This window comes from Sinohyriopsis cumingii, unplaced genomic scaffold (assembly GCF_028554795.1).
Source record: "Sinohyriopsis cumingii isolate HCF-2022 unplaced genomic scaffold, ASM2855479v2 utg000160l, whole genome shotgun sequence".
Classification (NCBI taxonomy): Eukaryota; Metazoa; Mollusca; class Bivalvia; order Unionida; family Unionidae; genus Sinohyriopsis; species Sinohyriopsis cumingii.
The window spans coordinates 899,981-917,761 of NW_028315873.1; the positions used below are offsets into that span (position 1 = coordinate 899,981).

The 17,781-nt window shown below is 33.4% G+C and overlaps 1 protein-coding gene across 1 annotated transcript in view; it reads right to left on the reverse strand.

The window, feature by feature from the left end:
- Positions 1-17,781, reverse strand: part of LOC149774622 (transmembrane protease serine 9-like) — a 118,298-nt gene that overhangs the window by 26,895 nt on the left and 73,622 nt on the right. Inside the window, exon 7 of the mRNA XM_089944950.1 lies at positions 4,543-4,783. Within this exon, the coding sequence (XP_089801076.1) occupies positions 4,543-4,783 (241 nt within the window). The remainder of the gene's footprint in view (positions 1-4,542; positions 4,784-17,781) is intronic.

The following is a 17,781-nucleotide window of genomic DNA, read 5'->3' on the forward strand; positions in this document are numbered from 1 at the left end:
GATTCTTTGGGATTTAGAGAAGACTAATCTAAGTTACTTTTAAATTTCTATATGGTGTCTTAAGCAAATAAATTATTCGCTGAATTTTACATAAATGTTTGATTTCTCTTTTTCAGTTGCTTACTTTACTACACAGCCATAATAACAAACTTGTTCTGAAAACAGTTGCTCTAAAAATGAAGACGTTCATGATAACGTTCATCCCCAAGATACTGACATGAAGGCCTGTGTAGTACTGGTTACTGACAGTGTCGAAATTTGGTAACAGATGGGCTTTGCATCCAATGAAACTTGCATGTATATACACAGTCACATCCTTTTTAGTGGCAGATTTAATGATATTTATGTTGTTCGCAAAACTTGGTTGCACCATTCATCCAGGAATGATACTATTTTGCTCGTTATGCTGATATTGTAATCGAGTGGCATGGAATGTGAGTACACGTGTGAGCTGCAAATGGCACACGTTTAAGTGATACAGTAGGACGATTTGCATCGTTGAGATAGCAAGGCCATCTGCAAAGGTCACATGTAGACATGATCCAGTAGGATAAGATCTGCTGCAGCATTACACAGTCTGAGGAGAAACTCCCTCGTTATGATCCACTATATGTAGGAAATGGATTACTTGAGAATGACAATTCAGATGAATGTGAATACGTAAGGGATTACGATATATAAGAAATCCATATTTTGATCATTTAAGATGAATTAGAGCTGATGGATATAGTACTCTTCATATATGCGATATATGAGACATGATATTACTTGCTAGCTTTGAATTTTTGCATTCAGCATACCTTGTTATTAAAATGACACGGTAAGAAATTAGAAACAAAGGATTTTCATAGAGTTAACTACATTAAAAGAATGCCAAAAATATCTCCGCTAAATTAAGGGTGATAAAGAAAAATATTGCCTGTATGATCATGAAACTAAACATGTTCTATTAATATGTAGCCTTGTGTAGGTATGCAATCAAATAACACATAACCTATACAGAAAACAATGCATACAATATGCTGAAAATTCCATAATAAATCTGAAAAGTAACAAAATCTTTCAATAGATGGGCATGGATTTTGAAAGTTAAAGTGAATACTAATTTCACTTCACTAGTGGGACCTTAAAACTAGCAGTACTAGGCGGGATATATTGCCCTTTGTCTATATACAAAGCTATTGCCTTTGAGAGGGCTGGATTTTGTTAGATAGTAGGACTTATGCAGCTAGCGTTAGTGGAAATGGGTAACGTATTTGAAGGAGAAGATATCAACAAGACCATCTGCTCAGAAAGAGTTGTGATGAAAAACGTTCAACTTTTCCATTGTGATAGACATAATGTGTGTCAGATCAGTCCTGTTTTCATTTAGAACCAACTAAACATTATACATAGTCTCTTATAGAAAATCCCATTCTGTTAATTTTATGACAATCAATTCAGAAAGATTAGAAACAATACTACTTTCCAAAATCGCCACTGTGGTTTTCATATTGGATATACAAGTGTTACCGTTTTATTGTAGAACCCAATCAACATCATTATAAGACTCTCAGTGAAAATCATATATTGATATCACCATCTGTTCAGTACAATAGTGATCAGATGTTCCAATGGTCGCTAAAGAGGATTCATTAGTTCTCACATCAACTCCAACGTCATTTAGGACCAAATATGTTTCTATTTGAGTTTTTTCATGAAACGTACATCTTGATATTACCATCTATTTGGGATGGTACTGATACCAAGACATTCACTATATTGGATGCATGAAGGGCACCGTTTCATTGCACGACCTTCAAGAAGAATAGTGTACAGTGTAATGGCAATCGTCCCATTAGTTTAAAGGTGATAATATATTTTTGCTAATATATTTGAATCCCAGACAGGCTCATGATGAATGACAGATGGACGTTTGACTAAATGGCATTGAATAACTCCTCTGGTAAATGACTAACTGAGCACATAAAGTGAACAAGGCAACTGCTTCACCTCAATCTGTTATGCTTCCCATTACAGTAATCTGCTTTCCATCAATTTCTATTGTTTCCCATCAATGTGTTATGCTTCCCATCAATGTGATTTGCATCCCATCAATAGGTTATCTTTTTCATCAATGTGTTATGTTTCCCATCAATTTATTTGGCTTTAGAATATGCTTGCAAAATGAGAGGAAAATGTAACCTTCGTTTGTAAACAAGGACTATTAAAATGAATATCGATAGACCTATCAAGTTGCATCACTATGTAATTCTTTGGTATGGTGTCACAAGGGACGATACTGTACCAAACAATAAAATGGCGATGAATCACACTGAAATAATGAAGACACTACCCTAACATGTCTTTACATTTAAACAATTAACAACACCTTTTTAAGATTAAATCAGTGATAAAAAGTACGCTATTCAAAATGCATGTGTCTTTTTAATGTAATCGTAATTACAGAGGTTTATATACTCCATTAACATGCACGTAGTTTTCAAATTAATTTATGTTACACATGAAAACAATTTACTTATGTTGTCAACGGGAAGTGATAGTTTTAATTCACCGTAATATATTCTCCTAGCAGCCAATCTGTTTTGATCTGTTATTTTAGAGCAACATAGAAAATGAATCGTTTTGTTGTGTAATGGATTCGTAGAGTCACCTCAAATCATTACCAAGTACAAATTTCCGTTTACACTAAACATGTACTGTCTCTCTCTCTCTCAACTAAAAATCAATTAATGGCCATGCGTTGGGACTATTTATTTGATAACTAAAGTAATGGCTATACATTAATATTTTGAATTTTCTTTGCTAATATTAGCAGTGAAATATTGTGCTAAACAGCAAACAATCAGATTCAAATTTCGTTTATTATGAATGCGGTCTAACAATGAAAACATTTGTTTGTGTGTATTAGGTCTTAAATAAATACATATATAGTATGATATCCATTGAAGGAGAACGTTTTCAAAATAAACGAAACTCTATTTGCTGACCAGAAAATACATAACATATTGACTATAACGATTTTTAATGTTTCTTCAATTTTTAAATGCATCAAATGACTGAATATTGTTCATTTTTTTTCCATTTTCTCGATATATTAAAGCGTTCTTACAATTTACATACATGGTGAAACCTGGATCAAAAGATGCAGAAAATCTGGATCATCGATTACTCAGATTGGATTTGAAATGTGATAGAATCTTCTATATTGTTCCAATGTTTTTTCCACCTTTTATAAATTAAATTTATTTAAATTGTAGAGGAGAAATTGAACCGGCTTGCGCATTAGCTGGTTATCTTTATGTTTTAATCTAGAAAACTTGAGCTGTTACCAAATTAATATGTGCAATGGATCAGTGTCTTAAAGCCTTGCCAACTATTTGCCGAATACACCGTTAAATAAGTGCAAGTGATCCATCTGTAGGTGTGAAAACTTTTCATTCTTAATCACATTTTATATAGCAACTGTTGGTGTTTTGAAATTAGAGCCAACGCTAATAGTCTCCACTTTATCTTAAATACTAAAAGGTAGGTCATAATGTTGATGCGTGACACATTTTCAACCCATGAAATACAAATGTGTACATTTCGTCTTAATACATCGACGATGCACGTAATTATTGCTTTTTGCAATCTAGAATACAATCTGAGAAGTAGGTGACAAGGACCAATCTTTGCTTTAAATCCTGCCCATCTGCAGTTGCACTCACATTATAAGTTTGATCACAGTGGTAAGGTGTTAGTATTGACATCGTTGGTACAATTTTCAGGTAATTTTTATCAAATTCTGGACAGTGGGGTACAGTGACCCAATCTTCATGTACGACATATGTTAGTCTCATGTCCATATATACAGACTAAACAGGAAGAATGGACACAGTTTAATGCAATTTTTAATAAATTATGGTAATTGTATCACATAAATCTACTGATGCTAAGGAAATCCTCTCTTTCCTAAGAGAAAAACCGAGTATAAATTTGGAGGTAAGATGAAAAAATCTAGAGACGTTATTTCAAATTGAAAAAAAAAAATGTTATATGATTTAAAATCTTGAAATAACTAATTCACAATCAAGTCGATCAATTTATGACACCAACCGTGGCTGAGCTTTCTCAACTTCTACCTCGGTATCACTAAGTCGTCCGAATTTGATACATTAAAAAAAATCAGTGTAGCTTTCATCAATATGACTCTTATATATCCGACTTATTGAAGTCATCGTATTCATAATTGAAATGCTTAAGACACGAGAAAGTGTTAAATGAAATCAACGGCCTCAAATCTGGAGAGTGAAAATCCGATTCAACAGATTACATCTATATCATAAACAGCAGTGATGTGATGTATTGAAATGATCTTTTACCTAAATGCCTATATTTTGTGATAGAATGTTTTCCAATGAAGATGTCACTCTGATAACAATTCATAAATATCGTATGTTGGCAATACGGAAAATTGAAGCAATGTTGCAAATATATAACATATACTTATGCCAAACTATACACTTATGTAAGCAAAACAACAGACAGACCATTACTCACTGAAAGCAATGAGCAGCACTCAGGATCCAGTATTCGCTGAGAATAGTACCACCACAGAAGTGGCTATCATACATGGTGCCTACAAGACGTCTGATCCCAACCTGCCATGGGTTTGCTCCTTGGACTGCATTCTTTCCTCCAATTATCTTCTCAAGTTTTGGTCTTGGAGCTACTTGCTTCTCCTCAGTCACATCCCGCTTGCCGCGCTCCATCAATGGCCTTTTCCCACAGGTTACAGGTCCTGAAGGAGATGGATTATATTACAATTGGTGACATCCCTGCCTAAATATAAATTCGTGTGCTTGTATTAAGTGATGACTGGAGAAAAATGTGTCTCTTAACATAGTAAGTGAATGTGATTCATACTAATAATTCAAAATACAAAGCATTTTGACAGTAAGTAACCACCTATATCCATTCGTATATCAGATCAAAATAACGCATGTAGTATGTCTAGACGTTTGTGTTTGTGAAAAATTCAAACTGTTTGAAAGGCGATTGAGACTGACCCTTATCCCAACATAAATGTTGACAGATGGGTCAGATGAATCTCATAATAGTATTTTAGGTGCTACTAACAAGATCGTCTTCTCCTGGTCACACAATGAGTCTGTTATATCCGCTTACATTGCTTTGGCTACCCCAGTTGTCTATGTTAAAACTGGTCATTTTATCCACACCCCCATATATATATATATATATATATATATATATATATATATATATATATATATATATATATATATATATATATATATATATGTCACTGTGTGTGTGTCGGTATATACTGACTGGCCTACCAATACTGTGTACAATACTTTTAAGGTGCATATCCCTGAGGTAAGGTGATGTTTCTACACTGCATTTGTATGTGCTATCCCTGTTTTCACTGTGATGTATCTACATTTCAGTTTACCTGTTATTCCTGTGCCTAATTTGTCGTAGCTACAATGCATATTGGGTGCTATCCGTGTGCTTAATATGTTGTAGCAAAAATTCCTTTCAGGTCCTATGGCTGTGCTCACTGTTTTCAATCTACAATACATTTTAATAGCTACTCCTAATGTGTTGTAGCAACTATGCATGTTATGTGCATATACCTGTGCTTAAAGTGTTGTATCTACAATGTAGCTTAGGTGCATATCTCGGTGCTTTATGTTTTGTCCCTGTAATGTATTTAAGGTGCTATACCTGCGCTCACTGTGTTGTAGCAACTATGCATTTTATTAGCTATCCGTGTGCTTAATGTGTTGCAACAAAAATGCATTTTAGGTGCATATACCTGTGCTTAAAGTGTTGTACCTACAATGTAGCTGAGGTGCATATCTCTGTGCATTATGTTTTGTCCCTACAATGCATTTTAGGTGCTATACCTGTGCTTAACGTGTTGTAGCAACAATGCATTTTAGGAGCAATCCGTGTGCTTCATGTGTTGTAGCAGCAATGAATTTTAGCTGTTATCTCTGTGCTAACTGTCCTGTAGCTACTTTGCATTTTAGGTGATATACCTGAGCTGAATGTATTGTATCAAAAATGCATTTTAAATGCTGTCCGTGTGCTTAATGTATTGTAGCAACAATGCTACCATTAGGCGATGTTCCTATCATATTTCTTTCTACTATTGTTTACGACAGTTACGAATATAGCATGTGAATTATTGCAGATGAAATGTCTGTCCCTCATTTGATATCGTCATTAGTCTTCTTGACTATTATCACAATATGTAGCTAAGTCCAACAATCGGTTAAAATACAAACGAATTCTACCATTCTGATTGCAGCGATAAACTAAATTGATGGTGAAACTATTCATCTTTATTTCGTGGATTGCACGTGGGAGGTTGATGTTAAGTGAAAAGAAACGTCTTTTTTTTCCATCCTATGTGGTTTATATTCAACGTCGTTTCGTAGATAGTTATAATTTTCTAAAACAACTATAATTTTCTTAAAAAAACACTGCTGATTTAACATTGAGTTGTTCCTAATGGGTTCGGTCTTTGGTGTAGCTCCAGACTGATCAATATTCCCCCCTCCATATACTTTTTTGTCACCCGTAGCTTTTAGTTTCCACCAATATTCTGTCTCAACCTATTATCTGTATTGTGAACTTTCGATCCACAACATACCCCCAGTACAAGTGCGACATGAATATAAGACTTATACAAATCATCTACTTCAGAGATTCGAATGCATGAGTTTTGATGTACTTCATGAGAGAACTTTTATTATAACATTATCTTTTCAACAACGTGAGGTTTTCTTTAATACTTCATATACATTTCAAGTGCCAGAATGTGAAGAAACTTCCTTTTATATTTAAGCTGTGAAATATGTCTTAAGAGATTACCCAATACAGTAAGGGGGGGGGGGGGGTCTGCTCTGACTTCCCTTTGACCCGGACTATTGAACAAAAGCTCTTTATGTCAATAAACATATTCACCGTGATTCAATATCTTGATCACGATTTCACTTCACTTGAACATGAAACGCTAGGTTCTAAATACAAAATGGACAGGTTAACATTGAACACCAACAAATGAACCTTGTCGAATTGTGCATAGGTGGATTTTTTAAAAGAAATTTCATGAAATAAGGTTGATTACATAATGCTCAAGTTATTGTCGGATATGGAACACCAAAACGTCAATAGTAGTATACAAGTTTGATTGTATACGAACGCATGTACGCATGAATGTGTGTACGTGTGTGTGAGAGAAAGAGAAACGTGAAATTCTCTCCAGATATAATTCACAATTATCAGGTTGTTTAAATTATCTCATTCTTAATATTCATATCATAATCCAAACTACATTTATATGTCCTCACAGGCAAACAATGTGGGCAAGCATTTGTCCAATTTCAAATAGTTCGAACAATCGGAGATTAAATATACATTTTCAGCCTATATATATATATATATATATATATATATATATATATATATATATATATAGTTGTAACAGCTATTTTAAACCACATTACAGCATATGAATGATTGATACAATACAGACATTTGAATTTCAACTCTTTACTTTAACTAAAAATATATATCTACTTATTTTCTGAAGATATCGTATTTCATCATCCCATGTGTATACACAAACATGATATTCAAGGATAACATAACCTTTGCCACTGCCAATTTACATGTTACAAAATTACAGAACGTAATCAACCCTATCAAATTACTCGATTTTTCAATATACTTGACATGAGACTGTTTTATAATAAAGTTGTTTTTATGAAAGATTAAAAGCAGAATAGTTCACTCAAACATGATTATTCATTACAGATGTATGATTATTTAAATTTTTAAAGAATAACATACGATGCAACATAACGGCATATCGTCAGAAGATAGTTCAACAATCCTGGAATCATCTGATATTGCTTGACTTGTTTCTTAATTTTGACGTGAGGCCAATACACGCTCAAACATAGTAGCTGTAATGTTACTTACCTAGAGTGACGGCTCTCATGGTGTGTTTATTCTCGCTGATGACACGGTGGGAGGGAATGTTAAGTGCAAGGTGAAATCTATTCCCCTCCAATCCATGCCTTTCATGTGACATTTTATTTCCAACAATTGTCTCTTCCAACCCATTGCCAGTTTTGTGAACTACCGATTCACAGCAAATGCATTTGCACCAGTGCGACATGAATGCCAAACATGCGAGAATTATCCATGTTTGAGATCTCACGGCATGCATCTTGATGTATTTTATTTTACCTAATTCGTAATAATACAACCTATTAATATAAAATTATCTCTTTCGTCTACATGTGTTTCTCTAATACCGCACATATGTTTCAAGTGCTTGGATATGAAGAAACCTCAGGTTATATTGACGTTGTGTGACCTGTCATAAACTTACCAGCCAATGAATTAGAAGGGAAGGAGGAGCTTGAGTTTTGCCTGGAACCAGAATTTGGACCGAAATAACTTTTTGTCAGTGACTATAATGGGTATCATCATAACCTTTCTTTAACCTCACGAGAAACATCCTTGAACAATTGTTTTTCAGAATCATAAAATTGAAAACTGGTCAAATAATTACATCCCTTCAGATATTAGATGCAACATCTCAAATGTAAAGTTTATAGGTAAACATAGGATACATATTCGTCTACCTTGTCTAAATCTCTTAAATTGCCTTAATATGGCCTATTTCACTGTGATCATTGAACGTTCTCAATTAGATTACACACGAACGTCATCAGTTAACCCTTGAGTTTATGTGTGTATGTACGCTTGTGAAGAAGGGAGAGAGAGAGGATGTTAACTATCTCGAGCACGCTTACGCCACGATAGTAGGCTGGTCACAGAGTCCAGTCGTAGTGCACATTTTATAACCAAACTACGTCTATAATGTTTATCATCAACAGTTGATATAAACACATTATTTCTAGTCGAAATTTGGGTATACACTTTGAACGATCTATTTAGAAACTATTTTGAAGACCAAGAGATCAAGGTACATTTTCTTTTCGTTCATGCAATACAAATAATGGCTTTTTGCAAACCATATTTACCAAACTTGTCTCCATGATGCAATAACGTGATTTGCATTTTTAATAATCTAAGTAACTTAGTCACGTTGATCGTTTTTCTCCAGTTTGATAGATGCAATTTGAAAATATGGCTACCTTAAGTAGAATATACACAAGTACTATCCTAAATATTACAATTGTCAATCTCTATCTTACATCTTAATATTATGTTTGTCATTTTCTATCATACAGCAAGCATGACATTTGTTTATATATTTTATATATCAAGCACTAAAGTTACCGGTATACAATTTCAAACAATACCTTTCTCACTGATTATCATACACGAAAGATTACTTTGCTGCTTTCTATCATACAACACACATACATTCATATGGAGATATATGTGATACACCAATCATTAAATTTGTCACTGCCATTCTTAATTCAAACACTACCTTTCGCATTTAGTATCATATCTCAAACATTAACTTGATGATGTATATCATACAACACACATTACCTTTGTCACGACCAATCCGTTGGCGTAACTGCTTAGAGTGGCCAAAGGCTTATACACACCTTGGTTGGTGCTCAATATTATGCAATCATACATCAAGAACATCCTTTGCCACAATCAAACATCAAATATATCCTTTATATATATATATATATATATATATATATATATATATATATATATATATATATATATATATATATATATAATGACAGATAGAGAGATAGCGAGAGACAGTGTGTGTGTTTTGAGGTGTATTAGTGGGTGTGCGGTGGTGATGGGGGTTTAGTGTGTAGGTAGGTGTGAGTACGTTATTGGACGTATGGTTTAAACGTAATTACGTCTACCGTGTGACTTACACAACTGGGGTTTCGAGATTACATATTCGAATCCAAAGTTAATACTTAGGAGCCGAAACCCTTACGAAAGTTAACGGAAACTGAAAAATCCTGAATCCGGAGAGAATGGTTGGAAGTATTAGAAACAAGGGACCGTAGACGTTAACTATTTTTCTGTCATCTTAACGGCATGGACGACTAAGTACAGCTCACGTTTGACGCGATGTTGCACATGATTGGCTGAATGTTTACAACACTTTATAAATAACTATATAAATATTGTAGATTTATACAGTTCTTAAAAAATGTAAAGTATGAGAAGCATTGAACTGCTGTTGAAATTACGGACATGTTATTACAGAGAGTTCGTCCACATGCAAAACAACAAACATTAGTTTAACAAAGTAAAAACCTGATTTGGAGTAAAAGAACAACCGTTGTTGACTATATTTCGTTTGTGAAGTCATATTTGGCAGTAAGGAACGGATAACTAGATTGATACATCTGTTTGTGTTACGAAAACAATTGGCGCAATGACACGCCTCACTGAGGAAACAAACAATGCTCAACGTACAAATTCAGAATAAGTATAAAGTAGAAATACAATGTGAAATACTCCTTATCTATTATAGATTACACAACTTATGAATCATTCCAATTTTGAGGCACTATTGTAATTATGTTTCGTGAGCGTTGAAACCACAATGAGAATGGATTAAATATTTGAGTGAATAATTGGTCTTAGAAATATGGATATTTCCAGACAATTATAAACCATGTTAAATGATGTATGTGCATTTGTGATGTTTTTACTAAGCATTAACAATATGTTTCTTATTTCTAGGATGTTTGAAGTATCGAAGTTTAGGGTGATGTCTAACACTAGGATATCATGCCGTTGACATAAAACAATCACACCCAAAATCATTATTTGGATCCCATTGCAAACAGTCCTAGCACTGAACTCTAAATGCTGAAAACCAAGCGAAGTAGCTACTTGTGCCATTTAGAATGATGCAAATGCTCTTTTAAATCTAGCACAATAACACATCAGATGATAGAAGCACACACCATTTTGTTACCTAACATTTGGTACAGCCCTTCGTATATTTCTGATTTTGTTTTGAAACAAAACATTTTTGCAGTGTTGCTGGCGTCGACCATGATCAAGTTGCAAGTGAGATATGGTAAATCCACTTAGTGAAAGCTGTACAGCTAGGCTAAAGTATTTTTCGGGCGGGGGGGATATGAGGCTGTTTAGATCCGCGTTCGCCTTCAGAAAAGCCGATCTCTGAAATCTGCGTCAATGACGAGTACAAGTGTCTCTTCCCAATCAAAGCTGACCAGCTGAACTGTCTATGTTAATCCTTCAGGCACATGTTCATCAGTATTATCTATGGTAGAGTCTTCAGGCAGTTGACCAGTAAAGATCTTAATCCGGGACACGTCCATTGAGATTTTCAACACGAACCATTATAAATACCACATGCTTGAATGAATCCGTTTCGATCACACCTGTATTGGTTGTATAACAAATAAAAACTGCTACCTTTAAATTTTACTTCGTTCAGTCTGTTCTTTAGTATTAAATGAATATAAGAGATCTGATATAATTTTGATGTAATCATCTTTGGAATTACCGAATAGATGCGTACTAAGCTCTTTATAACTTCGAATTTGTGGGCATATCAGGCACATACAGATTTGACGAAATATAAATACACAGGTCATTTTGGACGCTGGTTCTTGGATATAACCCCATTCAAATCTCTGGTTCGACTATATTCACAACAGTAGCATGTTATGTTCATTGATTTCATCAATCTTGTTTTCTAGATATGTGTTTATTTTAGTGAGAAAGCAAACCCGCGTATGCGCCTAATTCAATACACATATATAAATAATATTTAACAAAGCATTTTGGCAACAAATATATAAAATGCCACAAGATTTGGTACATGTTGTGTGATTATAAATACATGACAATCAGACACTTTAACATAGCAGTACATTTATGAACTAGGTCACTGATATTGCCATTAATATTTATCTCTTCGGTCAAAACTAATATTATATATATATATATATATATATATATATATATATATATATATATATATATATATATATATATATATATATAGATAGATATATATATATATATATATGTGTGTGTGTGTGTGTGTGTGTGTTTGTCTGTGTGTCTGTGTGTGTGTGTGCGCGCGATTTAAAGTTGCACTAGCTTGTCGGGATTATGAATTACTGTCGTTTCTTTGGAGGAATATACATAAGATTACTATAATTTATTTAATGGTTTTTATTGATATATTGTATTCATGCTTTATAAAACCTATCAATATTGGTACACACACAAATTATTTAATATTAAAATGTTCGGAGGTCGCTCTATCCTCTATCAAACATTATTGGGTGTATGTTGGTCAGGCAGCAGACTAAACGACCTGATAATCGATAGGACCGGACGGAGAGTCAACAAGTGTTGTAACCCCACTACCAAGACTCCTTGTATGTTGTCTGTATGTCTCTCTTCTGTATAAATGTGTATATTTGTCTATTTCGCTCTCTCTCTCTCTCTCTCTCTCTCTCTCTCTCTCTCTCTCTGAAGTTATGATTGGTGGAACACTGTAGTCGCACGAAGTAACTGAAAGGAGAAAGTAATAAATATATAATGTAAATAACTATATATTCGGTAGCAATGTCAGTTAAATATGAATACTCATTTAGATGAACTGTAAATATATTTAAAGTTTAAAATGAATCTTGATGGTCCCTCATTTTGATTAGTATTTATTTACAACTCGTGTCAATAACCTAGCCTGTATTTGAAAATCGGCGTTTGCGATGTTCCTTTTGTTATCTATCAGCCTATTTTGAAAAATATACCGTATATGGTCTAAGCGATGCATCGAAGTAAACTGATACAATGGTACGATGTGTGGGTGCAACCGATTCTTAGCCATATAGTTTGTTTCGGAACAGGTGTGCCTGTGGTGTATTTGGAGTTTAAATGTTGTTTTAATAATGTTTCAGTCATATCACTACGATTTCTGCATTGGTGCTGTTTACAGTGGTGTCAAGCACTGGGGCATCATGCGGCATAATTTATGATTATGTCTCACCCAGTATTATTATCCTGACACCAGGGCGACCAGTCTTAAAACTAACTTCTTAATGCTGAGCGCCAAGCGTGGTAGCTGTCAGTTCCATTTATGTAAGTCATTGATACGACTCGGCCGGGGATCTAACCCACGTCCTCCCGCATACGAGGCGGAAGTTCTAACCACTAGGATACATGAGCGGTTGTTCGGAATAGGGATACACTGATAAGGATGAACACATGTTAATTACCTTCTCTATTAAATGTTAGTAATATAATTAGAATAGATTACCAATGTAGTATTTGTGCAAAATAAGCACCTTTATCACTGATAAGCTATCCGTTTTACTTCTTCATTCCTTGTCGTTTTCGTTGTCCAATCTTCTTGCCTATCTGCCTTTTTTAGTTTCCAGCATCAACGAAGACAACCCGTCTATTTTATAGTTTCAAAGCGAACACTATCATGATAAACACATTTGTCGTTATCAGTATCTTCTATAATAAGAATTCAGCTAGGCAGAAACAAAACGAAGTCATATGTTGTGTAATATAAATGCTTGTGTTTGATCTAGTACGTGAACAAAGTAGAACAATGTTGCTCTTGTTATATGTATTTGTTTGTGTACCAAAGAAATGGAAGCTAGGTATGGATTGGTGAAGCTTGGTGGGACTTCTCGTATTATACTTATTTTTTTAGGTTTGTAATAATAAATGTTCCAATGATATACATGTTACTTTCACAAACTACATTCTTCCCCCCTTCTGTGTGCCCCGAAAGACCCAGTGGTCTAAAGCGCTCTCCGTTACAAATTACTGCCATATCCCCTCTGTCTGCGTGGGGTCGAGTGTCGGGTTCGGCTAATGTGGGTATGTGAGAAGGCTTCCCAGTATCTTTTCGATGGTAGGTGGTTCTTTCTAGGGATTTCCCGGGTTCTTCCTCCGACATGTATAGCCTATCACGTGCTGAAAACAATGGCGTTAAACAAGACAACAACAACAATTTACTCTCTATGTTTTACTCTGCACAGTACACACACACACACACACACACACACACACATATATATATATATATATATATATATATATATATATATATATATATATATATATGTAATAACAATCATAATAAGAATGATACTAACAATAAAATACATATAACAACATCTGTCGTTATTGGTCATTGGTTTCTAGGTCAATACACATATTTTCCAGCATCCCGAATAAGTTGTGATAACTAGTTGAAACAAGATAAATTTAAAACTTTAATCCATGTCCAAACTCTCAGATTAGTCAGCTACCAGTTTTGCATTGTTCATTGCCAGGTTATTGCATATATATATATATATATATATATATATATATATATATATATATATATAAAGATCTTTATAACTTATCTTCATTTTAAAACAAATGAAATATATTATGAAAATAACTCCAAACGTGTACTTTGGGACCGTGGACAAAGTTTATCGGAACGATTGCAATGGGAATTTTATCATTTCCAGTATGAAACTGAATCAGGGAAATCACAATGTTTATATATTCTTGTTCTTATTTATTTAAAGATCACCTGCCATACTCCAATTTTGTCCTATTTATATTAGATTTGCCTTACATGATTAAGAATTGTTATACTCGCACATGTTTGTATCAAGTGTAAAGAAGAAATAATTTAATTGATGCATATATAAGTAATCAACGCTCTTACTTCGCTTTAGTTACAATTTCCCACCTATATTTATTTTTATTTGCAAGATACCGACGTATAGTTAACATGGATATCGTATAATCTTGGTCAGTTTGCAATAAGCAAATTGCCATGCATCATCGTCGTCATCATCTTTATTTCCTTCCATGGAACATCACATGATATAAGATTAACTCTTATAAACATAATCAATATATAAGTATATAAAAACTAAATTAAAAATATAAAAATATAATAATATTAGAAAACAAATTCTTAGACTATATCAGTCAACAAAGTGTTCGCCAAATGAATCAGTTGCAAGTTTAAAAATACTTTCGAATGATGAAAGAAATAATAGATGATAACAATGCAAGATTATTTGTTTTTTTTTCATTTTATTCTCAAAGAAGTGCATGTTTATCAATTTATTTTGTACAGACTGCGTGTGGGTAAGTTTATGTGTCGGGCACAAATGAAACACAAAATTATTTCATTTCTAATTTGTACGGAATAATGGAACAAATATGAGTCCGATATTGACCAGCAATTACAAGCTTTCAATTTACGCGCTCAAACACTAAAACAACTTGAAAAATAAAAACAAACAATACAATTCACTGTTGGGAGCTTCGGATTTCAGCAACTAAATACTGACAAAATGATCAACATTATTATCTCTCTCTCATGTGTAATCTAGTATGTATTTCATGCAGTTATGCTACAACGTAAAGCCTAACATTAAGTATAATTTGTATACAATCTCATGCACACTACCCTTAGCAAAATGTTTACTTATTATTTAAAATAGTAACTGTTATTTATTTTTGTTTTATAAATGCTTATTTATAATTTGACCGTAGGACTTGAGAATGTCGTTGTGCAGATGTATATATGTGTTAGCATAACAAATGTATATAACTATTTTAATTAAAACAAGCAGGATATGACAATTTGTGTTTTCTCTCATAAATATGTACGTTACGAAGCACGATTATTTTCTTTTAAAGAAAAACAAAATTGTTTATTAAAATTCAGTTTTTTTCCCTTAAAAAATATTTGACATACTATTCACTTTTTTGTTGAAGAATATAAACGTAAAAACTATTGTTAGGTTTGGCAGAATTTGTATTTGGGAAAATTCACTATGATCCTGCATAAATAACACAACTTTTCCATCCCTCCCCTGTTTGATCAGACATATTAAAAACACTTTTATTCTGGTAAACATGTCTTTTCGGAAAAAGAAAGAACGCTTTTTCTCATCATCATCATTTTAGTTACATCCGTATGCAACACAGTGCACCATATTTGCTTTACAAAGGCACGATATTACGCTTTATCACATAGACTTTTACGTAGTGAAATTAATAATTCGAATGGCTAAATTGAATAAATGAACGTCATATCTGGTATGTGCAGGCAAAAACATCCTATTATTTACGGAGATTGCCAAATATCTTTTTTTTTATTTTATAAAGCAGAGTTTTAAGTCTAATTAAACATTTGTATGGTCTGCATGCATAACGAATGCGTTTCGTTTACAACTATGATAATATCTCACCTTTGTACAATATAGGGCGGCCGGTGACCTTTAACAACAACAAATACATATCGAAAAACAATTAAGTAACTCTACACAGTTCAAATTGTTTCTTCAAATTCGTATCACATCGGGATGAATTAATTTGTCTCAGCTATATAGAACTAATATATGACTATTGGTTAGCACGTTTTACATTATCACAGTTGACCATGCATTAATTTTGTTTCAAACATCGCCCAGAATGTCATTTGTTTTCTGGCAAAAACTTCATTTCTTAGAATTCCATCTAGTCATGCGAGCGTCTATTTCAACACTTATCTGAATGTATGATTCTATTGATAAATATGTCCATGAAAATATACTAAATAAGATTTAAGGGCTGTGTGCATGGTGAAGGGAAGCTATTAATTTCTGCACTAGGTTAATGAGTCTCGTATATATATATATATATATATATATATATATATATATATATATATATATATATATATATTCTTTAATGCAATTAGTAAAAGATTCAAGAACTACTGTAAACTGCACCGTATTGTTCAGTGGAAATATAAGACATCTCATGTGATACAGTGAACTGGATCAGTCCACAGATTCGACATTGTCAAATTTCAAACTTTAATTTCACAAGAAAAGTTAAATAACTTCTTTTTAAATTGACCGTTGTATCCCGTTAGATAATAATAGTAACATTTGTAGACCGATTGATTGCGCTTTGGAAGAAACAACAAATTATCGGATTCATCCATCCTACCATCACCCGTATATAGCTATACATGCATTAGCTCATATATTTGTTACAAGATCAGGCATGGTAACTATGGAAATGATGCCATTAAATGAATTCACAGTAATTGGAAAAACCTTTCTGAATTATCTCATTTATGAAACACTTGTAATTGTAAACATTTTTAATACTTCCATAAATAAACAGAACGCAACTAAGTGGCTCAGCTAGAAATAATACTAAAAAAATCAATAAAAAATACCCTAAGATGTAACTTTATACGGCCTTGACCTTAACTTCCATTTAGTTGAGGCGAGCGTATTAAAACACATGTCCAACAATGTAACATAAGCGCAGCAAAATTCAAATTAAGGTAAAGTAATTGCTAATTTTGTATCGCTGAGTAGATCTTATAATTTCTGAATGGCTCCCAAGTGATATTTCCACGTGTCAAGTTTAACGATTACGTGACGGATACTCCAAATATTGTTTTTTTCACAAATGTAGACTCTGAACTATGTATATTATTATATATGCTATTTGCTTGTGTTGTAACATCTGGAAACAATATATCATTTTCACTTGAAAACTAGATTACTGTCCTCTTGTGTTAGCGGTTGACACAGCTCCTGGTCTAGATAGTTCAACATTTCTGAGTACCAAACATTTCAAAAACAGTTACCAAACCCCTTTGCCATGAGGGTGATAGGAATAAGATTCAAACTGTTGGATGTCTAAACCGTCCATAACTTGCGAACACTTTCCGGATATAAAATTGACCTATGATCAGACTGATTA